This window comes from Eubalaena glacialis, chromosome 2, assembly GCF_028564815.1.
Source record: "Eubalaena glacialis isolate mEubGla1 chromosome 2, mEubGla1.1.hap2.+ XY, whole genome shotgun sequence".
NCBI lineage: Eukaryota > Metazoa > Chordata > Mammalia > Artiodactyla > Balaenidae > Eubalaena > Eubalaena glacialis.
In genome coordinates, this window is record NC_083717.1 from 151,222,189 (window position 1) to 151,249,354 (window position 27,166).

At 35.8% G+C, this 27,166-nt stretch overlaps 1 protein-coding gene across 3 annotated transcripts in view; it reads left to right on the forward strand.

Annotated features, from left to right (window-relative positions):
* TMEM260 (transmembrane protein 260) overlaps positions 1-27,166 on the forward strand; it is a 59,187-nt gene that overhangs the window by 9,445 nt on the left and 22,576 nt on the right. For all 3 annotated transcript variants that reach the window (XM_061182595.1, XM_061182597.1, XM_061182596.1), the window contains exons 4-8: positions 17,228-17,405; positions 18,576-18,689; positions 21,932-22,111; positions 23,649-23,689; positions 26,768-26,851. In XM_061182595.1, coding sequence (XP_061038578.1) covers positions 17,228-17,405; positions 18,576-18,689; positions 21,932-22,111; positions 23,649-23,689; positions 26,768-26,851 — 597 coding nt within the window. The remainder of the gene's footprint in view (positions 1-17,227; positions 17,406-18,575; positions 18,690-21,931; positions 22,112-23,648; positions 23,690-26,767; positions 26,852-27,166) is intronic.

Sequence of the window (27,166 nt, forward strand, 5' to 3'; positions counted from 1 at the left end):
TTTCATTTATAGGAACTAGTATTCATTTTATTAATACGTACATCTGTGCATTTGACTGTACTACAGTTAGTGATTTAGAGAAACTGGGATTTTCTCTTTTAAGGCCAATGAAGTAAATGATTTTTTAGTTTGATAGTATGATATTTAAAATGTCATATTTGAAATTCACAAATCCTATTAATATAAAATTTTAAAAGTTATAGGTATGTAAATCACTAATAGGAACATCATTTAGCTTTCCTTAGTACTTGAATTTCAAAATTGTTTTCTAAGAAACCTCAAACTAGATCCTCTATACTTAGTAAGGAAGGAGTACTGAAATCACTGTAATTAATATCAACATGCTTATATTTCATATGTTCTGGTAACACTGAAATAGAATGGAGTCTGTTGATAGTATATAAAAATTCTTTACTTGAGGGAAGATTTAAATTGCTTATGATCTCAGGTGAGGGCATGTCTTGTATCATGTATTTTGATAGTTACAAGGCAGGGAATATATTCTCAACAGGCTTGAGAGTCAGCATATCCTTTTCAAGCTAGTATGGGCCAAATGGAACTATAGAAGAATTCATTGAACAATATTTGTTACACACTCATATGAATCAAAAGTAAAATTCTTTTAGTTTTTATAATCAAAATTCAGTGCTTATTTTAAAGAAAGTAAGACAAAGTTACTATTAAATAAACAGTTTTTCTAAAAGGCACTGTTTCAGGAAACTTGCGTAAAAAATCTTTCTAACACCATTAACGTTGTACAGTAAGAAATCAGATCTCTTAATGTCAAGCAGGTTCCCTAGAATATATGAATATTAATTATAATTAAAGGTATCTTGAAACTATGCCTGCTTACTACAAAGAACTTACAACCAATTTCAGTAATATTTAAATATCTCCTGGAAGATTGTTTTGTGCCAGTATTTTATTTATGCATATTTTATTTTTTATAAGTTATATATTCCTAAACATTCTGCCGCTGCTAAAAATTAATTTTATTAAACTTTTGGAACAGGAACGCTTGATTCTGAGCACTGTGTCTGCTATTCTTACAGCTTCAGCTAAGATTCCATTCAATAAAAATCGAAAATTAAAATGCCATACCTTAGAGAACGTAGGATCTCCTGCTTAAGAGACATTTGGATTTTCCAGCTCAAAGAGTATTTTAGATTATTGCCATAGAGAATAATGTGAAGCTCTTCCAAATTTCAGAGGTAACTATGCATAAGTAACAAATAGTCACCAAGTTTTTGTAGTTGAAGAAGAATGGAAAGTACTGGAGCATTAATTTCTATTCAGGAGAATATCTGTCTTGATCCCTGGTTAATTGATCATATATTTCTCTCATACTTGTATTAAAGTTGCATTGACTCAGACTGGCTAAGCATATTAATAGCTTGGTTCATTTGCATTTTCTTATAAGTAGAGGAACATATTAGGCTCAAATAGCAGCATTTCGTTTTGAAGGGAAAAAAGCAAGGCAAAAACTCTTTTTTAAGACTGTAGAGTCTCTTCTGACAGCTAGTCAGAGTTAGAATTAGTTCAAGGAAATGTTAATAATGCATTGCCTGGCCTAATCCCCTTGATATCACCAGGTATCCTCCTGTTCATGGGTTAATTGCTTTAAAAGCGAAGGCAATATTCTGAGCGGTGGGCCGCTTCACCTTTTCACAGCTGTTACCATTGAGTGACAACTAAATCCCATGTGTAAGATGAGGAAGAGCTCAATCTCCAATTGGGAGAAAATTTATGTAAACCACAATCCCTTCAGAATGTGCGGAAGTCATAGACTTTCTTGATTTACTCTGCTTTTCCCAGAAAGCTCTATTGTTCACTTTCCTAAGTCCCATCAACCCTTTGTAGCAGAATATCACAGCGGCAGCAGATAGCTTGAAATATATAAATGCTATCATAGCTCTGATTAATAGCAGTGCTTATGAGTCAAGTCTGATAACAGTGCAGCTCTCCACTCAATTTCAGATACTGCTAATGGAATCTGTCTTCTCCAATTGTAATATGAGAAGGCCTAATTTGCCATGGAGCTTGGAGCTGTCACCAGTAGGGGATTGTGGGGTCAGATGGGAGCTGCCAGGTTTTTGCCCTGCAGCTTGTATCTCTCACTTTGAATAGAGCAGCCCCCTGCCTGCCAGTTAGCTGATAGGCCGCCGTGGGGTTTATGCCACTATATACAATAGGAAAGGGCTACATAGGCTGACTTTATAATTGTGAAGCTAGCTCATATTTCCACAGCTACTGTGCTGCATAATTTCTAATAAGTGGTTTTAACAAACGTCAGATTATGAAAAGTTTCCTCAATTACAGAAACTTATAAAACATTTAAATTGCTAAATCTGTTTCCTGCCGAGATTTTGCCAGTGGAACTAGTCATCAGTCATTATGGCTATCATAATAAATGCATATATTTCTTAAAGTTACAAATAAAATTATAAACCATAACTCATATAGATTTGCTGCTTTTCAAAGCCATAAAAAGTAGAAAACAGTCTTAATGAATTGAAATATTATGATATACTTCATAACTTTGCATAATAAGACTACTTTATATTAAATCTCTATTGTTTAGTAAGTTAGTGTTGCTGATGAAAGTAGTTTAATACCCTCATTCTGTTGATCTTAGTTATTTGGATCTTTTAAGTTTACTTCATATACCTTTAGTATATAACATTTTAAAAATTATGGAGCATTTTCTAAGTTTTCAGTTAAAAAGGACTTTGAGAATAATATGCTGCATTATACTTTTAACCAATTTCAGTTTTGCTACCGAATACAAAATACACTGTCAAGATTGAGTAATAAGCTAATCTTGAGGCTTTGTGTGTGTGCGTTTTTCTTTTCTAAATTAATTAATTTGTTTATTTTTGGCTGTGTTGGGTCTTTGTTGCTGCGCACGGGCTTTCTCTAGTTGCGGCGAGCGGGGGCTACTCTTCGTTGCGGTGCGCGGGCTTCTCATTGCGGTGGCTTCTCTTGTTGCGGAGCACGGGCTCTAGGCGCACAGGCTTCAGTAGTTGTGGCTTGAGGGCTCTAGAGCGCAGGCTCAGTAGTTGTGGTGCACGGGCTTAGTTGCTCCAGGGCATGTGGGATCTTCCTGGACCAGGGCTCGAACCCGTGTCCCCTGCATTGCCCGGAGGATTCTTAACCACTGTACCACCAGGGAAGCCTAAGGCCTTGTGTGTTTTTAAACATTTCAAACAAAATTGATGAAAATCTGTAATTTGGGAGTTATTTTAAGCTAGGCTGTACCTTAAGATATTGCCTCCCATAGTGCAAGTCATTTGGCATACTATGGAAACTTGGTAAAATGTAAAGTAAATGATGGTGATTCCTATAAAGCTCAGTTCAGTGTTTTCCTTTTAGATATTTGGGTATGAGGTTGATGAGCTGTAATAAAGTGAATTGTTCTAAGCCTTGAATAGTTTCATCATTTATTGGTTAGTGAACAAATTTTAATTCTAATGGAAATTGTGTAATTACATTTTATTTATGGAAGCTATTCATAATCTTGTTCCTTCCATTTCACTTGTGCCTTTTTCCTTTTTGAAGGCTTTTCCACTTTTTTCCCAAGTTTATTTAGTGGTTTTAAATCAGGAATAATACTTTGTATTTTTCCTTTCAGTGTACTGGTAGTTGATATTTACGTAGCTGAAAATTCAGGATAGAAGTTTTCTTCCTTTTGATAGAATCTCATGGAACAGAATAAACCTTGGTAGGATTTTACCTGGAGTGAAAGTAAATTTTTATAAAATATAGGAAAATGGGATTACTTGCAAATTTATTAAAGATGGAAATGTTTTGCATTATTTTTTAGGTGCAGTTCAGAGATAGAACTTTAATATACCATGTCCTCAATTATTGATTTATGTTTATTAGGTCTAAACTTGAAAATGACAAGAAAAAATTTAGATTCTACTGCTCTCCAAATGCCCACTGACTATAATTTGCCCACCTGGAACACGTTACATACTCAATACGTATTTGTTGAAAGGGTCTTGAGTGAACTGCCACTGAATGAGAAATGTTCAGCTGAAACTGAAAACCTTTCTTGTCAGTAGCTTAGCTTCCCAGTTTGACCATCTCCAGGTACATTGAAGAGAGAAATATATGGGTGTTGATTTTGTGAATGGGAGCCAGAGATAACATTTGTATAATCTTCATGAACAAGACCCAGAAAGATAAGAACTTGGGAGGACAGGGGCAGTAGATTTGCCACTAATTGTACCCTGCTTTACCATATCTCTTCCCTGTAATCCACTGCATTTTTTTAAAGTCGTGAATATGAGTTGACACTAATAATAATTTATTTAACAGTAATGCTCAGATGCTGCATTGTGGCCTTCCTACTCGATTCTACTTACTTCAAGTAGGAGTTTTCAGTGTTGAAGGAAAGTAGTGTACCCTCCATGTTGGGTTCTTTGCACACAAGTAACACTGAAGACAAATACATTCATGAATTTTATGAGGCACATCAAATGTGTGTTCTGAAAGAATTTCAGGTTTCTGTTATTTGCCTTTTGATTGAGGGTTAGACAAACATGTGACTACACATGAAAATCAAATACTGTGTAGCGGAAAGAAAAATATACCTTATCATCAATAGCAAACCTGTGTCAGTGGTGTAAATTGTAACCTCCTGATTTATCCATTGTGTCAACAGATGAATAGTATTCCATAAGTGAGAAAACTGCTGCACAATCAGTACCTTTCTTAGGAATCTCATGTAGGCCTTGTAGAATTCTGAGCCTCACATTTGTTAGGATGCTCTTAAAAGCATCACATATTCCTTACCCTAGTGGAGAATTTCTGTCATTTGCATTTTCTGGGTGAAATTTTAAATACTTAACCACCTTTCCCATACTATCTGTCATACTCTTGGTATATCTTTTCTCAGTGACTGACCACTGTGATCTCCTGGAATGTGAACTACATGGTTTTAGTGTTAGCCCAAGTTAAAAACAATTAGGAAAATTTATTTACTGCCAATATACTGCAAAATATATTTTATATATAACATATTTGTAAGATATATTTATTTATATAAAACATACTTCAGTGACTTTTAGATTATTTGTTATTTTGAATCATCCATATCATTACCTTACTCTGTTAGTGTGAGACCTTGAAAATTAAGCATGCCTCTCTAATAGTGTAAAAACTTGATTTTGATTGTTGACATGTGACTCTTTTAAAATACAATGGTCGTTTTATTAAAATTTCACGGTAATGTTTGAAGTGTGTGTTCTTCATATAGCCTTGTAAGATGTTATCTTTCTGTAAGTCAGGTTAGATTCTAAGAACATGTATTTCACTTGAAGAAGTGTCTCCCTTGATATCCTTCTATGAGGCTTTATGAGCCTCTAGATTGGGAATAGAAAACAGTTTTTTCTCATATTATATATAATTTATCATGAGGTGTTCTTTAGTTCAAGTGGAAAACAGTTTAGATTATTTTGCAATTTATTAGTGAGTTCTGCTGAAAACAGTTCTCATTTTGTTCACAACCTCACTTGAATTTCCCTTTTTTTTCCCTCCAGCTTCCTATTAGTGTGGTTGAAGTAGGTTCATCAATTTCAGTAGAAAAATGTACATCTTTTAATTTTAATGAGCTAATTTTAAGATGTCACTTTAGCATATTAAGGGTAAATAAATTCATTAATTCCTTAGTTGCTTTTTAAAAAAATAATAATTACTTAAGCATATTTATTTAAAAGAATGAAATGAAAATTGAAAGTAGGCCTCCTTGACTGCTAAGTGAAAACACAATGGTGTTTTTGATTATGCCATTTTTCTTTGGGAAAAAAACCCTTCATACTTAGTCTACAGATAGATGACAGTTGTTTTGTCTTATTTGGGAGGTATTTATATTTATACTCCATCTGTACATTTGACTTTATGGATGATACCAAACAGCTCGTTTTGTGGGCTCAGAACAACAATTTCATTTAAAACTCATGTTTAAATAACAATATCAGATTAGATATTCCTTCCATATATTTTTGAAAGAAATATTGCTTAGCCAGAAATTTGGACTACCAATTCATGTACCAGTATTTGTGCATAGTGTTTCACTCTACTTATATAATCTAACTCTGCCAAAAAATTACAAATATATATTGTAGCCTTTTCAGGGGAAAAAAAATGTAGAGTGTGTGTTCTGGTTAGAATTATTGCCCAAAAGAGTTAGATTACAACTAACTTGTTTGATCACCCATTTTGGGGAACCCTTCATCGAGAAGGCTCATAATTGGTCCAACTCATAACAAAGGCCCCAGCAATCAAAACAGATGGTGGATTAATTAGAGGCTTTAAGAATTCAGTAGCCAACAAACACATGAAAGAATGCTCAACATCATTAATCATTAGAGAAATGCAAATCAAAGCTACAATGAGATATCATCTCACACCAGTCAGAATGGCCATCATCAAAAAATCTACAAACAATAAATGCTGGAGAGGGTGTGGAGAAAAGGGAACCCTCTTGCACTGTTGGTGGGAATGTAAATTGATACAGCCACTATGGAGAACAGTATGGAGGTTCCTTAAAAAACTAAAAATAGAACTACCATGTGACCCAGCAATCCCATTACTGGGCATATACCCTGAGAAAACCATAATTCAAAAAGAGTCATGTACCACAATGTTCATTGCAGCTCTATTTACAATAGCCAGCACATGGAAGCAACCTAAGTGTCCATCAACAGATGAATGGATAAAGAAGATGTGGCACATATATACAATGGAATATTACTCAGCCATAAAAAGAAACGAAATTGAGTTGTTTGTAGTGAGGTGGATGGACCTAGAGTCTGTCGTACAAAGTGAAGTAAGTCAGAAAGAGAAAAACAAATACCGTATGCTAACACATATATATGGAATCTAAACAAAAAAACAAAAAAATGGTCATGAAGAACCTAGGGGCAAGATGGGAATAAATACACAGACCTACTAGAGAATGGACTTGAGGATACGGGGAGGGGGAAGGGTAAGCTGGGACAAAGTGAGAGAATGGCATGGACATACATACACTACCAAACGTAAAATAGATAGCTAGTGGGAAGCAGCTGCATAGCACAGGGAGATCAGCTTGGTGCTTTGTGACCACCTAGAGGGGTGGGATAGGGAGGGTGGGAGGGAGGGAGACGCAAGAGGGAAGAGATATGGGGACATATGTATATGTTTAACTGATTCACTTTGTTATAAAGCAGAAACTAACACACCATTGTAAAGCAATTATACTCCAATAAAGATGTTTAAAAAAAAAAAAAGGATTCAGTAGATTCATAGTATTCATAGAATTCATGCCTTTTTAAAAAAAAAACTGATAAACAGATTTAAAACAGTGCTTGCTAAGTCATCTTTTCTTTTTAATTTATTTATTTATTACTTATTTGGCTGCATCAGGTCTTAGTTGCGGTATGCGGGACCTTTCCTTGCAGCGCGCAGGCTCTTTGTTGTGGTGTGCAGGCTTCAGAGCGCGCAGCCTCAGTAGTTGTGGCGCATGGGCTCTGTAGTTGTGGCACATGGGCTCCAGAGCGCATGGGCTCAGTAGTTGCGGCGCACGGGCTTAGTTGCCCTGTGGCATGTGGGATCTTAGTTCCCTGACCAGGGATCGAACCCGTGTCCCCTGCATTGGAAGGTGGATTCTTAACCACTGGACCACCAGGGAAGTCCCGCTAAGTCATCTTATTTGCTTAACAAGTTTAAGACCAGATTCACTTACAGACATATTTGTCAATGTGATTTTTGCAGCATCACTTAGATAAGTCTTGTGCACATTTAATGTCTTTTTCTATCTCAAATTCACAGTGGCTTATTGATATGAAAGATTCATTGATATTTGGCTCAAAAAGACATCAAATGGAAACTTTGAGGTACTTCATTTGAAATTTCACAAAAGTTTGAGAAACCGTAAGGGATCTTCTTTACACATCAGTGTGAAAGGCAATATGAGTAACTGTGAACCTTCCGTATTTTATTTTTCCCTTTGAAATATTTATGTTATAGACAAGGGATAAATCAAGTAATATGAAAAAAACTTTTAAAGTAAATTATTATTTCTATACTGTTGCCAAAAGAATATTTAAACACTTGAATTAAAGTACAGAATGATGAAATGATTATTCCCTAGTTTCTGAAAGATATGTCCATATGGACCTCACTTTATTTAAAAAAATCAGCGTAACAAAATCAAAATGAATCTTTTAGTTTTTTTCCCTTAATCTCATTTGTTACTAAAACATCACTTTTATAACAGTAAAGGACAGCAGTGATAAAGGACATGGTTCTTAAAAGAAACAAAATTCACTCCAGTACCAAAACATCTTTTCTTTCAATTTTTTTACAATTAAAAAAGAATAATTTCTAAGTAATGGCATAAGTTATTTTATAAAGCATTAACTGGAGATGGTTGGACTTAGGTTGAGGTAATTAGAAACCATTGCTATTTGGATATTTGAAGAGGATTAAAAACTGAAGATAAAGTATATCTGAAATTAAATACATATATATAAACATTTAGTTTTCAAAAAATCATATAGCTTTTCTAGGGATACACAAATACACATATATGTAAAGTGCAATATACTTTTACCTTTTAAAAAGTGCTGATATGCTGACATGGCTATCTAGTGGTATCGGTAGTCCAAAAATAATTCTCTTGGCTTTGTAATACTTTGGAGAGTTTTAAGCTCCTCACATCTGGTTTCCTTACTATGTTTTGATTAGGTTACAGTTAAAATATTCTATTCCTCAGAAATACAGAAAAATCTACCTATTCAGTACCCATTTAATATGTTTAATGAGAATCTGGAGATGGAGCAACTACCCTCGTCTTGGTGAAAGTACTTTTGGGAAAACTTCTTGGAAAGGTGACGCCCGTATTGAGTTGTAAACAATGAGTGGCAGTGGCCAAGTGAAGGCAGAACCGTGTTCCAGATACAGAGAACCTCCTGTGCAGAGAAACCCAGAGGTGGAGGAGAAAGAGCCTGTAAGCACAGGGACTTACGAGTCATTCAGTGTTGCTGGAGCACAGCTCGAAATGGGTTATGTCAGAAATGAAGCTACAGGTGGACGGAGACCAGATCACGAAAATCCTTGTCTGTTGTCATGGGGAGCTCGGAATATGCTCGATGGTCAAAGAGGAATCCTTAAAGGGTTGGAGGCAGAAAAGTTCAAGATCAGATATGCTTGAGGTCCCTCACTCTGGTGGCAGTGGTGGGCCTAGCCCTGGAAGCAGGCAGCACGCAAAGCTGCAGTATTGGTGTGAACCTGAGGTGAGGATTCAGATGAGCTGAACTAGGGCAGTGGCGATGTGGGTGGAGAGAAGAGCGTGAGTGGTTAAAATGTTGATGAAGTACAGTTGGCAGGATGTGATATGTTTGGCAGGGAGAAAGGGAGAGGAGCTCTGATGATGACTCCTAGGTCTCTTCACTTAGATAACTAAATGAGGGAGATAATGAAATTTACTAAGAGAGAGAACACGGGAGCAGGAATTATTTCAGGGAGGAGGATGAGAAATCAATTTTGCATGTACGGACACTGAGGTTCTATGGAATATCCAGAGTTGGGGTGGCTTTGTGGTGAGGGTACAACAGTAAGTTGGGGATAAGGTAAGTTCAAAACTAAGGGAGAGGCATTGCTGGAGACATTTGGTTTCTTTAGTTTGTAGCTGGCAGGTGAAATCAAGATGGTGAATGAAGTCACCCAGGCAGAGCAGAACGAGAACAATGTGCTGAGAAAGAAATCTTGGGAAACACTGGCTTTAAAGGACTTAAATGCGAGAAGAGGAGCCATTTGGAGAAAACACATAAGGAAGATCCGGAGCCATAGAAGGAAAACCAGAGGATGTGAGGTCCAGATGTCAACTCAGTGAGTGTGGCTGGGGGAGTGACCCAGTGCAGCAGAGGGGTCCCCAGAGCCTATCGTATTTGGCAGTTAGATGGTCATTGGGGACCCCAGTGAGAACAATTTCAGTAGAGAGCTAGGGTGAGAACAGAGGGTGGAGGCTGCAGATGTAGACGGTGTGAAGCCAGTCCTGAGCCTCGCCATGACCCTGAAACTTGCCTTCAGGAAAGCGTCCTCGACATCAGCTTGCTCTTTAGTCGTTTATCTCCATCTCAATAAGGTGAAACGAAGCATGCACAGATAATGTGTATACCGTGAACAATATAATGAGACTGCCTACCTACAGAGTCAGTGAATGAATTGGAGACCTTCGAAGTCTTCAGAAGCTCCTCATCCTCACCATTGCTGACATTATCCTTTGACTGGTTAGCCAGTCACAGACTCAGCTTGCTGTACTGATGTGGAGTGTCACATCTCCTCGTTAGCCTGCGTGTGATGTGGCACTGGGCCACACACCTGTCTTCCTACATTGGGCTCACCCTGCAGACTTATTAATGTATGATGTACTGCTTGTCTTTGGAGACAAATGCTTAATTTTAATGAATATCGTATGATTTTGAGAACAGCTTTATTAAACTCTTCCATCACAGGCTCCTTTCAACAGTAGAGTCCAGTCTTGCTTTACAGGCCTGTTCCATCCTTCAACAATCTGCCATCCCCTTTCCCAACCCACTTCCCACTCCCTGCCTGACTTGAGCTTTCAGCTCCCTCATTTCCTCGATGCCCCTACACTTGTCTTCCATTTAACTGAGACCTACATCCCTTTGCTCATCTTCTTGATTCCTCCATCAGCCCCCTGCTGGCTCTGCTTCCATCCCCATCCAGTGTAGACCCTGTGGTTCATACTTTAACACCTTTCCCTCTTGTCCTTCTGTCCTGCTTACCTAGTAAAGCCCCTAACCCCAGCTCCGTCCAGCCTGCCCAGGCCCAGCTCAGGCTGCTGCAGACCTTTCCACAGCCATGCGGACTGAGGCTACTGCCCCATCTCCACAGCCCCTGCGGTCTCCAGCCTCCGCTGAGCGTTTATTATTACGTGTTATTTGCTACCTACAAGTCCTTGTTATGTAGCCCTCCTCAGCTTGTGGAGTTTTCTCACAACAGACGTTTCAAATTATCTCGACTTTTCTTAATCCATTAATTTGTACATGTTACATGGTCAGTAAATGTTGCTTGATTCTGAATCTTAGTATGAAGCAAACTTTTAAAGGCAGTGTGTTCAAACGTGTGTGTTTGAAGGGACATTCACAGTTTGATTTATAAAAGGCTGTTGGAATCAAAGAAATTCTCACAGGCTTAGCCTATATACATTATTTTATGGAAAACATAAATAGTAAAATGACGAGGCCTCCAAAATGTTTTAGTATATTCTCTGTATGGATGCACACGTAACTTTCTGCTCTTAAGCATACTGCCGTCTCTTCTGTGTTCCACAAAGCTCTGACAACTTCAGCATTTATTTTCAGAATTTCCTCACAGTTTTTCTTGAAGACTTAATAGAAATAATAAACAGGGAAGGCAGGTTGTTTTAGTCAGGATTCTTGGTTGCAAGCAGTTGACTCTGGCTGTGTTTAGCAGAAAAGAAACATTGAAAGGAAGTTGGGAAGAATGCTGCAACTCAATAATAAAAAGACAACATAATTTTAAAAATGGGCAAAAGATCTGAATAGACATTTCTCCAGGGAAGATGTACAAATGGCCAATAAGCGCTTGAAAAGTTGCACAACATCATTAGCCATTAGGGAAATGCAAATCAAAATCTCAATGAGAGGGACTGCCCTAGTGGCGCAGTGGTTAAGACTCTGTGCTCCCAATGCACAGAGCCTGGTTTCGATCCCTAGTCAAGGAACTAGATCCCACATGCATGCTGCAACTAAGGAGCTGGAGAGCTGGAGAGCTGCAACTAAGGAGCCCGCCTGCCGTGACTAAGGAGCCTGCCTGCCGCAACTAAGACTCAGCGCAACCAAATAAATAAATGTTTTTTTTTAAATGCTTTTAAAAAAAAATCTCAGTGAGATACCACTTCACACCCACTAGGATGGCTAGAATCAAAAAATCAGATAACAAGTGTTCACTAGGTTGTGGAAAAATCAGAACCCTCATCCATTGCTAGTGGGAATGTAAAATTATGTAGTGACTTTGGAAAACAGTCTAGCCTCAAATGATTAAATGGGTTGCCATAGGCTCCAGCAATTCCACTCCTAGTTACATACCCTAGAGAAATGAAAGCATATGTCCACACAAAAACCTGTACACAAATGTTTATAGGCGCACTATTCATAGTAGGCAGAAGGTGGAAACAATCCAAACGTCCATCAATGGAAGAATGAATAAGCAAAATGTGGTATATCTATACAGTGGAATATTAATTCAGCCATAAAAAGAAGTGAGATACTGATACTACAAGTTGGATGAACCTCGAACACATTGTGCTAAGTGAAAGAAGCCGGTCACAAAAGTCCACATATTCTATGATTCCATTTATAAGAAATCCCAGAAGAGGGAAATACACAGACAGAAAGTAGATTAGTGGTTGCTTAAGCCTGGCAGTGAGATTGGGGGTGGGGATAGGGGGGAGATAGTTAAAGGAGATAGAGTTTCTTTCTGAGGTGATGAAAATGTTATAAAATTGACTGTAGTGATGGTTGCATATATCTGTAAATATACTAAAAATCTTTCATTGTACACTTTAAATGGGTGAATGTACAGTATATGAATTATGTCTCAATAAAGCTTTTTACAAAAGGAAACATTCAAATCTAGCATTGGAAGAAAAAAAAAAGAGAGAGAAGGAAGTTGCAGAGCTTGCAGAATTTCTAGGAGGGCTGGATTACCAGGCTCTGAGCCCAAAATATTCAGAGTCCTAGGCAGGTATATGCTAGTGAAACCACCACTGCTGCCATCTCTGGGCCCCAGACACCCCAGCTTACACCACCAACACGGACCTGGATTCTGAGCACTGCCCTTCAAAGTGCTGCCATCGTTGTATGTGAAAATGATGCACAAATCCCACCAGCCATGTCTGATTCTGTCTCCATCCTTGCTTCTTGGCCTCACGATTTTCCAGTTCAAAGAATGGAGCAGGTGATTCTGACAGACAGAGCCCAGGTCATACACCCATGCTCTAGCTGCAAGGGAGATTGGAAAAGTATCTCGTATTTTCAGTGTGTAAAATAGGAGGGGCCGTGCCTCATAAACTCGTATCCCTCAAGCATAGGAGAGGATTTTAGATGTTAAGCAGCAAAACCAAAACAAAAGAAAAGGTCCACTACCCTTTTGTCTTCAATTTATATTAGGACTACAACCCAAATTCCTATAGACTGAGTTGATTTCTAAGCAAGCTCATTTGAGATGCTAAAAAGATCAAGATTATAGGTCTGATTTCCATTACTGGTTTTATAATCAGTTACCTTCTCTTCTATAACCTTACTCAGCAGTCTCACAAATTATTTCTCTGATACCAAGAAAAATCTAGTGAAAGAGTATATGGATTATTTGTTGTAAAACCATCCTGACCTTGCCAGGGGGGTGGTGTGGGACAGAAATCAGGTGGGGAAAATTCAGATTATAAAGACCTTGCTGTTGTGGGATAAGTCTTCAATAAAATGCTAATGTACATAACTATCTGTAAGAGTCTAAGGTGACTGGATAAATTTTATCACTGAAGTTGATAATTTTTACCTTTACCCTTCAATTTCTAAAACCTTATGAAATATTTGAAAAGGCAGTTAACATAGTTCATAATTCCAATAATTAATGTCAACAATTCAAACACTAGGATGTCTTCTGAGCATAATAATGTGTTAAAAATCATTGTAGATTAGTGAGTCATGAGTTTTCTTCCTGAGGATTTGTACATATCAGTTCTCTTTAATTAACTGTTCGGTGGTTTTAAACTTTAACTAATTGCCCTTTAAAAAAAAAAAAAAGGTTAACATCAATCTTGACAGGTGTTGTGTACAATTCAAGTTGGTAGTATGTTGTGTTGATAAAACATAGACATAAACACGATTCTAATAATGGACAAAACTTTTGTTCTGTTCTATTCTTCACTCAAGGAGGTGCATAGTTAACCAAGTAAAAGTACAATGTATCATTAGCCTGGAATAAATTATTTGACATTAAAACTAAAATAACCATCTTTTACCCCATAATGTCATGGTCCTAAATAGCTAGACTAACAATTTCAATCCTGGTTCTGCCACTTAATTACCTACCATAGGACTTGGAAAAATTACTTGGCCTCCCTGAGCCTCAGTTACTTCATTTGAAAAAAGGAGACAAATCACATCTACTCATAGGGTTATTGTGCAAATTAAATGAATTAATATAAAGAAGGCACTTAGAGCAATACCTGAAAACACAGCTAGCAAGAAACTCAATAAATGTTAGCAAATTATCTTGGAAATTTGCTGATTTGTTTTTTTAACTTCTTATTTTGACGTAATTTCAGATTTATAGAAAAGTGGCAAGAAGAGCCCAATTCTTTGTCTACCCTTTACCCAGGTTCCCCAGATGTTAGTGTTTTACCACATTTGCTTTATCCTTGATTCAGTGGGTATGTATGTATTGTTTTGTTTTGTTTTTTAACCATTTAAGAATAAGCTGCAGTCATAGTATCCTTTTACCCTTAAATGCTTCAAGATATGTTCCTTAAAAACATTTTCTTGTATATCCACAGTGGAGGTCTCAAAATAAAGAAATTATCAGTGATACAACCCTGTTACCTAACCTTCAGACTTGATTCGATTTTTCCAATTTTCTCAGATAGTGTGCTTATAGTAGAAGAAAATCCTAGATCATGTCTTTTATTCTATTGTGTTATTCCTTTAGTGTCTTTAATCTGAGACGGTTCCTCATGATGTTTTTTTTGTTTTTTGTTAAGACCTTGACATTTTTTGATACATACAGGCTAGTTATTTTGTACAATGTCCTTCAGTTTGAGTTTGTCTTTGCTCTTGCTTAAATTCAGGTAATGCATTTTTGGCAGGAATGCCATAGAAATGATGCTGTATTCTTTTTATTGCAATAGATAAGGAAGCATATGATGTTTGTTTGTCCCATTACTGGGCTGTTAACTTTGATCATGTGGTTAAGATTGTGTCTGTCCAGTTTGCCACTGTAAAGTTACCATTTCTCCCTTTGTAATTAATCTTTTTACAGGGCGATAACTTTAGACTATGTACATATTTCTGTTACTGCAAACCTTTTACCCACTATTTTGGTATCCATTGATTATTGTTATGACAGTTGCCAAATGGTGATTTTAATTCCATCATTTCTTCTACAGTTATTAGTTGACTTTCCATGGACTTTCTCTTCTCACCCAATTTTTGTATCACTATAGATTCATAGATTCTTATTTATTCATTGGGTTACAGTCTATTACTATAATTATCTTATGATCAAGTTATCCCCAGTTTGGCCATGAGAGCCCTGTAAGCTGGCTCCTATGTCCTTTTGTCATGTCTCCGTTTGAGCACTTCCTTTCTTTTAAGTAGAGGAAGGAATCTTGTATCTTATGCTGACTGTCCAGAGTCATATTGAGAGCTGAAACTTAGAAGTTCCTTTAAAATGTTACTAATACTTTAAGATATAATTCATTCTCTCATTTGCTAAGTTTCCTTTCTGTGCTTGGGGCTAGATGCTTCCAATCTAAGTGAAGTTTAACTCCAGTTCATATTTCAAAAACAATGTCAAAATAATTGTTACAGACAATTAAATGCTATCGATACGCAGAGATGGGCTAGAAACCAGGGAATTGAAGAGAAAATTGAGAAAAGAGCAGAGTTTTAATAAAGGAGCAGCGAGGCTATTCAGTTCAGCACTACAGCATGAGCAAAGGTGCAGAGCTAGGAATAGTCCTGTCTTATTAGGGAATTTTGAGGAGCTTGACTAGTTGGCGGGAGATCATGTTGGTAATTAGTGGCTAGGGGTGTCTGGTTTATTGGGAGCCTGGATTCCAGGCTGACTCATTTCTAATTTATCCTATAGGGATGAAGAGTATTCACAAAGAGTATGTTTCAGAAAGTTTAATCTGATGTTATATTGCAGAAGGGTTGGAAAAACATAAGACAAGTTAGGAAACTATTAAAATAATTGAGTCTAAGGCAATAGGAATATAAATCAAAAGGAATCTGGGAAGGAATTTGGAAGGAAGAAATAACTTTAGGGTACTGAATCAGGATAACTGGGAGAATGGGGTACTCTGCAAGAAATAGGAAACTGATGATTTTTATAAGGGAAAGAAAACAGAAAAATTGTAAAGAGAAACTCAAAGAAAAACAGGTTTGGTGATACTGAAATTTTTTAGGTGTTTTTTTTTTTTCTATTAAGATTGATTAAAAGCCATACAATTACTCCATAATTTTTATACAAAGCAATACAGTTAAAAAGTAATGACTTGGGGCCATATAATATCATAATTATTAAACACAGAGATGCTTGCTGAATAATGCTTGTAAGCAATAGATTTTCAGTAGTAGCTTTAATTTTCATAGCTTTAGATTTATAGAGAAATAGGAAGTTGTTTTGGTTTGATATGCCACATTACCAGTTTCAAATCTTATCTCTGAATTGAGATCCAGTTTCCTTGACTGATTTGAAATGTGGGGCTCTTGTTGGCATTTGGGGGCGAGGAATTTGTTTCCAAGTGTAGTATTTGATTCTTCAGGGTTTCTAAAATTCACATTCCCATCCTTCTCTTTAAAAGGTATATCATTTTTAACTTTGACTTTGTGTAAAGAAGAAATCATCAGAAACTAAGAATCTAGCTTACAAGATCTTAAAAGCACCAAATATTGTGACCAAGACATATTTTGCCAAATGTTGGGAGATAAATGTAGGAAGTACCTAGATCCAAACATTCCACAATAAGTGAATGTTCCTGAACAGATATTCTGCCGTTTCATTAATTTTTACAATTAAACACATTTCAGTCTTAACCAGTCGTTATCATTCTTCTTCTTAGATATAGCAAGAAAAATGACACAGGTTTGTTATCTCTCTAGCTACTGTCTCTTCAGGCTTTCTGAACTGGCTTGAATCCTAAAGGTTACATCTGAGAACTAAACCTCATCCAATCCATAGGATACCAAGCAGGTTTGTTCATTTGTTTGTTAATAGGTTAATATATGGACTTCATAATTAAAATCTGTTGAAAGGAGTTATTACATGAAGTAATGTATTAACCATCTAATGTGTTGGGATAGTGCTGGGCAACTGTCATAATTTCTGCTGCTACAGTTCACATAAAGGAAAATAAAGTTGGTTCTTTTTGTTGGGAAAGAAGATTTCATGTTATCTGTATTTGCAGGCTTTCTGGCTCATATGCTGGAGGAATCCTTGCTGCGGGGGTGTTTTCATTTTCTCGTCTAACATGGCAGTGGTCCATTGCAGCAGAGGTTTTTAGCTTAAACAATCTGTTTGTGGGGCTGCTTATGGCTCTTACTGTACATTTTGAGGAGGCAGCAACTGCACAAGAAAGATCAAAGGTAACCTATTTTGATCAAAGTGGAATCACTTTTTGTTTTAATTTTTAGACAGATGCTCTATTTCTTTTTAACTTTGGTTTAGATATTGTTTATCTATTCTGATTACTGTCAAGGTAGTCTAGGCATGTTGAGAGAGAAAATATTCTCAATTCTTTACTCTGAACCATGAGAACCTTTATAAAACATGAAATTTTTTTTTTTCTTTCAGAGTTCAAAAGTTTTTTGGAGAATGAGGGTATTCTGAAATCCCTTTTGAGTCCTATGGGAAAGATAGACTTGTTGGTTAATCCACCATCGTGTGTGTGTGTGTGTGTGTGTGTGTGATCTTAAGATGCCAAGTCCTAGGTTGACTACCTTAAATTATTTACCATTATGGCACATTGACTTATTATCTAATTGCAAAAAAGATCAAATTTGCACTTTTTTTTTTAAATTAAAAGTAGAGGATCAACTGTAAAATGAAGTAGTCCCAAAGAGATTACAGTGACTTCTAAGGCCAACACTATCATCAAAATAATTTGAAATGTGGAGGAACCCTGTCTTCTAAGGGCTTACCGTCTGTACATTGAAGAGTGCCAGATCATCTTAGTATATGCGCAGCCTGTGTCATTAAAGATTATAGAAACAAAAGAATATAAAAGTTTATCTGTGGCTTCCATAAACAAACCTGTGGTGCTATTAGAGTTTATTTTTTGTTTAAAATAAACTTTTTTCTGATTATGAAAATAACACATGTTTAAAAATAGCAAAAAGACCACCCATAGAGAACCAGGTTTCTAAATAAAAGTGTTATATTCAATTTATTTAATTCAATAGGAAAAAAGTAAAACGGAATTGTTGAACTTCAGTTCTAGATTTCACTTGAATGAGAATTACACAATATCCTGTTACTGTTAGGACATGTCATCATATAGGACTTTCTAAAACTTAGTTTGAAGACGGTAATTTAAGGTCACTCTGCAATGATTTGATGAGAATGAAAAATAATAATAAAAAATAATGGTGATAAATATTAGTGCATGTTAAAGCATGACTGTTTGCATGTAAGAGGTTGATTTTAACCTGACTTATTGTACAAATGCTTAGCTTTAATATAAAGAGTAGCTTTTTACTATTGTGCTGTTTTTGGTGAATTCTTAACTTGGATTTTTTTCTTTTATTTTTTTTCAGATAGCTAAAATTGGTGCTTTCTGCTGTGGCCTTAGCTTATGTAATCAGCACACAATAGTACTCTATGTTTTGTGCATAATACCATGGATTCTCTTTCGACTTTTAAAAGAGGAGGTAAGTTTTTGAGTAAAAATGAAAATTCATAATATTTTATTTATGCCCACTATGACATTTATGGAATCAGAAAACATGGGGCTTGCTTTATTTATTTATTTATTTATTTATTTATTTATTTATTTATTTATTTAATATAAAGCTTGATAGGAATATCATTGAATCTATAGATGGCGTTGGGTAGTATGAACATTTTAACAATATTAATTATTTTAATCCATGAACATGATATATCTTTTCATTTATTTGTGTCTTCTTCAATTTCTTTCATCAATGTCTTATAGTTTTCAGTAAACAGATATTTCACCTCCTTGGTTAAATTTATTCCTAAGCATTTTATCTTTTTTGATGTTATTGTAAATGAGATAGTTTATTTTTTTCCAGATAGTTTATTGTTATTATATAGAAACACAACTAATTTTTGTGTTGATTTTGTATCCTGCAACTTTCCTGAATTTGTTTATTAGTTCTAACAGCTTTTTGATGGAATCTTTAGGATTTTCTGTATAAGATCATGTCATCTGCAAACAGAGACAATTTTATTTCTTCTTTTTTTTTTTTTTTTTTTGGCCCTGCTGAGCCGCACGTGGGATCTTAGTTCTCCCACCAGGGATCGAACCCCTGCCACCTGCAGTGGAAGCGTGGAGTCCTAACCACTGGACTGCCAGGGAATTCCCACTTCTTCCTTTCTAATTTGGATTCCTTTTATTTCTTTTTCTTGCCTGATTACTCTGAGTAGGACTTCCAGTACTATGTTGAACATGAGTGGTGAGACTGGTGAGTGGGCACCCTTGTCTTGTTCCTGATCTTAGAGGAGCAGCTTTCAGTCTGTCACCACTGAGTATGATGTTAGCTGTGGGCTTGTCATATATGGCTTTTATTACATTAATGTATGACCCACATCCATTAAATCAGAATTATTTTAGAGTGGGATCAGCCACTGGCTCGGCTCTGCAGATGGGCAGAACTGCTGGCTGAGATCTCTGCTCTGGCACTGCTGCAAGCAGGAACGTGGTCTGCCAAGATTGGAGACTGGTTGCTGTAAGGCCTGCTCCCCTTCTCCGTCTCTATCTGATCCCCAGTGGTTGAGCCCTGAAGATCCCCCCAGTGGTCCCTGCGAGGTGAGAACTGAGTGAGCCTCCTGGGAAGCATCCTGCAATGCTGGGGGAGCTGGATATCCACCTTGGGCTCTCTTTTCCCACTGTAAAAACTGTAGTCCTAGGGGAGTCCTCTTGGTGCAGTGCTGTGCTGGCCTAGCAGAGGGGTGACATGGTCAGAGTGCCCCCTGACACTTCGAAAGCGGTCCTTCTGAGTCTCTGTAGTCCAGGAGTATGCTTTAGCCTCAACCCCATTTTCTGGGATTTTCACAGTGGGGCCATGTCTATGGATAGTTGCTGATGGTGTTTTGTGAGAAGGACTGAAGTTGGGAATGATTTATGTTGCCATCTTGATGGTGTCACTCTTAGCCGGTCTTCTGACATCACAGGAGGTGCATTTAGATATCAGAGAGGTACATTCTCTGGCATGAACTTAAAAAGCAAATCTTTTGTGTTAGTTCTTTGAAGGGAGAGCCGTATTCTTGTATAAAACATGCAAGACTCATAGTTGATGAGTTAGGAGCCTGGTCTGAGAGCCTGTTTACTCTGTACTTAGATCAGCTACTGATGAATGACGAAATTTGGGGAAGCATGACTCTTCAAAGGACCTTTTATTTTCATTATTTAAAGAGCAGAGGCTAGAAAATAAGATCTACCAGTGAAGTGACAGGGAGTTGGATCTCACTGGTCAGGTGATCTAAGGCAGAGCTGGAAGTCCTGAGTCAGTTGGTTGCAACCCTGACTGCTCACTTAAATTATCTGGGAAGCTTTAAGAAAGTAAGTAAGAGAGAGTGTGCATGTGTGTGTGTGTGTGTGTGATCCCAGCACCCTAAAATAATTCTGATTTAATTGATTTGGGGTAAGGCCCAGATATTAATATTTTTTAAAAGTTCCCCAGGTGATTCCAGTATACATGCAGCTGGGACTCAGAACCACTCTCCTGCACTCTCTGAAATAGTTCTCATGTGATTGTTTCCCTGTTTATCTCCCATACAAAAGGAAAATTCTGCAGCAACTGCATCTTGCCATTCTAAACTGAACCTTATAATATGCAGAAACTGCCAAAATCTAAACATTTACTTTCTTTAAAGCTACTTTTAAGAATAGCAAAGGCATATTTTTAAATTAGTTATTTCTTACACTTTTTTCATCCCATCATTTTTATGACTCTCATTACCACTTTGAAATGTCAAACAAAATTAGTACTATAATAAAAACACTCCATTTTCAATTAAGAATGTTTATTTGAAAATGCTGATGGAAGTCAACTGCTTTTCTACTTCTGGTGAATGCAAACTTTGGTACTCATATTCACTGTCACCTATGAATTTTCATTTTTTGTAAAGGAAAAATGGGCAATTTCCAATCACAATATTTGTAAGAGACCCCTTTCCCAGTTACTAAAGCAACCACTATTTGAACCTTTCTAGTATACCAGAATTCTTCTGGACTTAATCTTTATAAAAATTTGGCAGTGTTGTCCTTTGTTTTAGAAATGTGAAGATGAGAAATATATTCTCCTTGAGGCAAGACTGTTGCATGCAACAACAAATTTCCTTCCTTCCTTCCTATGTAAATTGAGAAAAAAGAACATTTGGATGAACTGGGATGTTACTTAAAAGCTAGCTTCATTTGTGCCAAGTATTTCCATGAAATGTCCAAAACACTTGTAGAAAGAACATATTGTCAACGTACAGTCATAATAAAGTATATAGTTGAAGTCTGCTCCTGATGATGGGAATGAAGTGAATCAGTATTAGAACAATATTTTGGGCATTTTCAAAAACGGCCAGACACCGTAATCACTTCCAAGTGGGTTATCTCAGCTGTGCAATGCTGCATGTCATGACATGGTTTTAAATGTAAAAGATGCAATAAACATGATACTCATGAGTCTTTGCTAATATTATTTGCTTCACTCAGATTTCACCTGCCGTGCAAAGGAATTCAGACTGATGCAATTTTCTAGTAATCCACAGTAATCAGAAAGTTTAACATCGTATTCTGTGGTGACTTAATATAAATTGAGAGATCAGCTCTGAGTAAACATATTTGATGTTTTCCTTGATGTGTTCTTGAAGTTCCAGGATGAATCTGACTAAAATAAACATTATTATACATGTGACACCGTGTGCTCTGACGCAGGAACTCTCGCTGGGCTCTTTGTTGAAGTTGAGTCTGTACCTCTCTGCTGGTTTGCTGCCCTATATCTACCTTCCTATCTCATCCTACCTCCATCAAGCCCGTTGGACCTGGGGAGACCAGACAACATTGCTAGGATTTTTGACACATTTTCTCAGGGAAGAATATGGAACATTCAGTCTGGTAAATTTATATTTCAAGCCCTTTTAAGGAAATAAGTGGCAAAACTTCAGTGTTCTGCCTGGATCTTGAGTGGAAAGAACAAAAATCAGTGTTTGTATCAATGACAGTACCTGGAATTTTCATTTGTTATTTGTATAGCAGACTTGCCCCTTGGAATGTAGCCTTTCACATATGTTAGAAAAAAAAGGAATCACTTAATCCGACATCATCCTGTTGTATATCCTGAATATATTTTTCAGGATAACAAGCAGTAAAAAGACTGCTGCCAGCAGTTGAAGCATTTCAGTCTTGTTAGCATTGGGTATCACTTTGGGCTCTTGGTCTGTGATTAAAAATATTTGGAAATGATTAAAGGGGAAAAAATCTCAAAAATTTTAATACACCTTAATGAGTATATTTGTTTCTTTTTTTAAAACATATTTGATGAACAGTGTTCATGTTAGTATTCAGTGGGGGATCTAAATATGTAAATGCTTCATAAAATATGATCTCACTCAATGGAAACTGTATGTTCTAAAGAATTTCAAAAGGCCTTTCTTTCCCTAAGACATAAATTAGGGGAAAACACTAAATGTGGTTGTAGGTAATGGCTATCTGAAAAGTGAAAGGATAAACAGATGGGTTTTTATTTTAAGATAGACAGTTGTATCTGATTTTTCTTTCATGGTTTGCACTTTTTGTGTCTTAAGAAGGCAAATCTCAGAAGACTACAATATTATATGATAACATTTATACAGAATTCTAAACCATGCAAAAACTAAACAGTCTATTGCTGAAGGATACATAAAAAGTAGTAAAACTATATATTTTTAGAAAGTAGGGGAATAACTAACACAAAATTCTTATCCCCCAGTTACGACTGGGGGATAAGAAAGCCCCTTTGAGAGCTTTGTGAGATACCTTATGGTATTCGTGCGGTTCTGTTTCTTCAATGAGTGGTGAGTCTATAGATTTTTTAAAACTCTTTATTCCCTAAATATATATTATATATGTTTTTTGTATGTAGGAGGTATTTCATAATAAAGTCATTTAATAAAAGGATAATTATTATTTTTTGACTTAGAAAGTTTGGTACTTTAAATTTATACTCTGGTTTACTTACATTGGTTATTCCATTGAAATGTTGCTTGAGGGCCATTCCAGATTTGAAATGTGTATAATTCACACATAATTGTGAAATTACAGGCAGGCGATAATGAGCTTTAACCAAAGTGCCCAAAAAAAGAGCTTAAAGAGACTTTGTAATGAAAGTGTAAAATCTGTTAGTTCATTAATGTGTTAATCATTCCTGCTGGAAGAGTGTAACTGATTTTTAGCCAATTATTGTCTCTGAAATTATTCCTAAGGGATATCTATGTTTAGTTTTCACTGACTTCTCCTAAAAAATCCAATAAGGCTCAGAAGTAAACACTTTGAATGAAGAGACAAGTTGCATTGTATATTTAAACATGTATCTTTTAAATCAGGGTAATTAGAACACAATAGTCTACCAAAGCTTCAGTTTAATGCTTATGCAAATAAACTTTTTTATGTTTAGGCCAAATCTGAAATAGGATCCAGTATGTCTGAAATATTGCTGTGAGTATGAAATATCTTAAACTATTTTAAAATGAATTCTTTATTAGTTCCTTTAAATGATTTTAGGGATTTCTGAGTTTATCTCTTTGTGAAGCAGTACGTCTGAGATGTAGTTTTCACCTCTGTGGTTAACAGTTTTTGTGTATAATGACAAATATTCCAGCATTTCCTTCAGTAAGATAAAGCTTAACATGAGCAATAAATAAAACAGTAAATAAGACTATTAGGAGACTAAATAGAATATATAAAATGAAAATGTTTCAACTTTCAGTTGTATACAAAATTACCCAATGTATTGTTGCTTTAGAAATAACTTTTTCTTTGTTTATATCTTCTTTCTTTTGGAGACATTTTAGAACATTGTATTTAGCACAATTTGAACAATTATTTTCTTGTTATTTTGGTTTGAGCTATATTCATTTAATTCTTCAAACATTAATTTATTTAATGTTTTTTAAGACTTCCTTTAAGCTGTCCGTAAGCTCTATTTTTGACTTGCATATTTTTAAACATCCAGCCTTATTAGAGCCAGCAAATATATTTTCATCTATATTATCTATTAGAGTTCTTTGAAAAATGGGTTAATATTTGCTTTAAAACCTATACAAAGCTGGGATGAAGTGAGAGAGTAACATTGACATATATACACTACCAAATGTAAAATAGATAGCTAGTGGGAAGCAGCTGCATAGCACAGGGAGATCAGCTCAGTGCTTTGTGACCACCTAGAGGGGTGGGATAGGGAGGGTGGGAGGGAGACACAAGAGGGAGGGGACATGGGGATATATGTATACATATAGTTGATTCACTTTGTTACACAGCAGAAACTAACACAACATTGTAAAGCAATTATACTCCAATAAAGATGTTAAAAAAGAAAACTACACAGATTAAGGCAACTTGAAAAATATACATACCAGTTCTGTAATATTCTTACAATATTTTCAATATAAAATTAGGGATGAATAGGTTTCTGTAACACTAAAGTGATCTCCTAACTATTAATATGGAATTCACAGGACTACTTGAAAACTATTTTTAAAATATGGGGAAAATATTTCAAATCTATATGTGAGGTAGTTCACAGGTTCTCACAATTTCTGTCTTGTTCATTTGCTAGCTTGCTTGCTTCCTTCCATACTTCCTTCTTTTCTTTTTAAATTACTTTCTTTTTACTCCAAGAAATGATACATAATTATTACAGAAAATTTAGCAAATACAGGTAAGCAGACCAAGAAATTAAAATTACTATAATTCCAACATGCAGAGATAACCACTGTTCTTAATCCATTAACATTTTTGTCTATGTCCTTCCAATATTTTTAATATTTTTGCTTGTTTTTGAAAATGTAATCATAATGTATACTCTGTTTTGTTAGCCTGCTGTTTTTCATTTAATAGTATATCTTGAAAATATTTCCCTGCCACCAGTTATTCTTATATAACCTTTTGAGGTTCTTACAATTGACTTTAAATATTTCTTTTTATGTCTGACAGACACTTTTGTGGCTCCTTTTTCTTTTCTGTTGGGAAGAAGGTAGCAAGAAGCTCAGTTCCCGTTTTAAAGATAAAGACAACTTTATCAGTGTCTCTGGGCTTCTCCATTGTTTTGCTTTTCTCCATGCCAAGACTCCCTGCCTGCTCTTTTCTACCTACCTTTCTTTTCTACCTACCTTCGAAGTTGTTACCACATTCAGGATCACTAGTATATTTTGTCTTAACAATCCCACATGAACTCCAGAGAAGCCTCAAGACTAATCGTAGACCATACATCTAACTTTCATTAGTTGCACATAAAAGTCATTTATTGGGGAACTTAAAGGCCTCCTTTACATTGAAATAATAGCAGTTAGGTCATATACTTAGAAAAAAAGACTTGACAAGAGTGATGACCACTCACACCGACACTCTTTGCTCAAACGAAATCATAATACGGTATGGGGGCATAATCCTAGCACTCTCTGAATGAGTGAGAGAATTTCTAGTCTTTAATTGTTTCAGGTGGACAAGAGTATTGAGAAAGGCAACTCATAATTAACTTACTAGAAAATCCTTCAACATGATGGAACCTAATCATCTACTCTCTTCCAGTCAAGCAAATTACATTCTTTCTCCATGCATATCTTTAAATTGCAATCCTGTTGAATTGCATACTGGAAATTATTGAATCTAACCCTAGGCAGTGACCATGTTTTAGAGCTTACATTTAAGCAACAGATCTCCAAGAATAAATTTTGAGACTGACTTCATTCCTTTTGAAGAATGGTTTGAAATGGGCCTCATGCTGGAATCAATTTTTCAAGTGTATTTGAAAATGAGTAAGGATATCTTCTCATAGTAGATAAGTTTCCATTAGTAAAATACACATTGTGTGGTTTCCATAATTATGGCATCACATTTTCTTCAGTAAAATTGCCAGTAGGGAGAAGAAAGTTCTTTGAGATAGTGTATAGAGTCATTTCTTTTTTAAAAATTGGAGACTGCTAGAGCTATTTGAGAACTCAGATAACACTTAGAAAATGCTTATTAGTTAATGAAAGAATTTAGATTAATTGTAGGGGAAAAATACATTTCTTGGAGATTGCTTAAACATTTTTTGAACCAAATAGTATAGAAAACAAGGAAGCCTTTTACGGAAGAAGATAACCTAGAAAAGGATGGTTAGAGATCACTTCTCTTTCCTTTTTTCTTCATGATTGGATCTCCAGAAAATTATTTGAATTGTTTTATTTTCAGTTTCACATGACTTCTTATCAAACTAATCTAGGATACAAATTGGTTTATAATATCAGCATAGTATACCAATATCAAAAATACCGAATAATTATTTGTTCTTATCTCAGGTCAAATTGTGTAAGTTGTTAACCAAATGTTACAACTGGAAAATATCTTAGACTGTTTAACTCTTTCTTGTGGTACTTTTTCTCCCAAATTTAAAAGAATACAAAATAATTTTAAAATCTGACTCAAAGCCTTAAAATTATTCAGTGCATAATCAGATATAGTCTATAAAGAATGCTTTATTTTGAACTAACAAATTTGTTTTTTGCCAACAATAAATTAGATTGTCTTTTACAGTTCTCAGGTGACAAATATGAGGACGCAACTCTCACTCAACATTCAAGCCCTTGCAGTTTGGGCAAATATATGTTTAGTAAGAAAGTGAGTAAAGTAATTCCTTTTTCCATTATTTTTCCCATGTTCATTAATTGAATTAATATATTCAATATGTCATTATAGAACATTGCCAGTAGTATTTTATATTCCAAATAAATGACTCTAACCAGTTCTATTAAGGCAAATATGTATTGCTTTTTTGCTAGGTTTTTTTTCTAATTATAAATTAATGACTTTGAAACATTGAACAGTATATTATAATCTAACTAGGTGGGCCATCTGATATCTTAAACTTCTGGTTTGATCTCTTACTATCCCATAGCCAATTATTGTTGCTTTGCAAAAGAGGCAAACAATTAT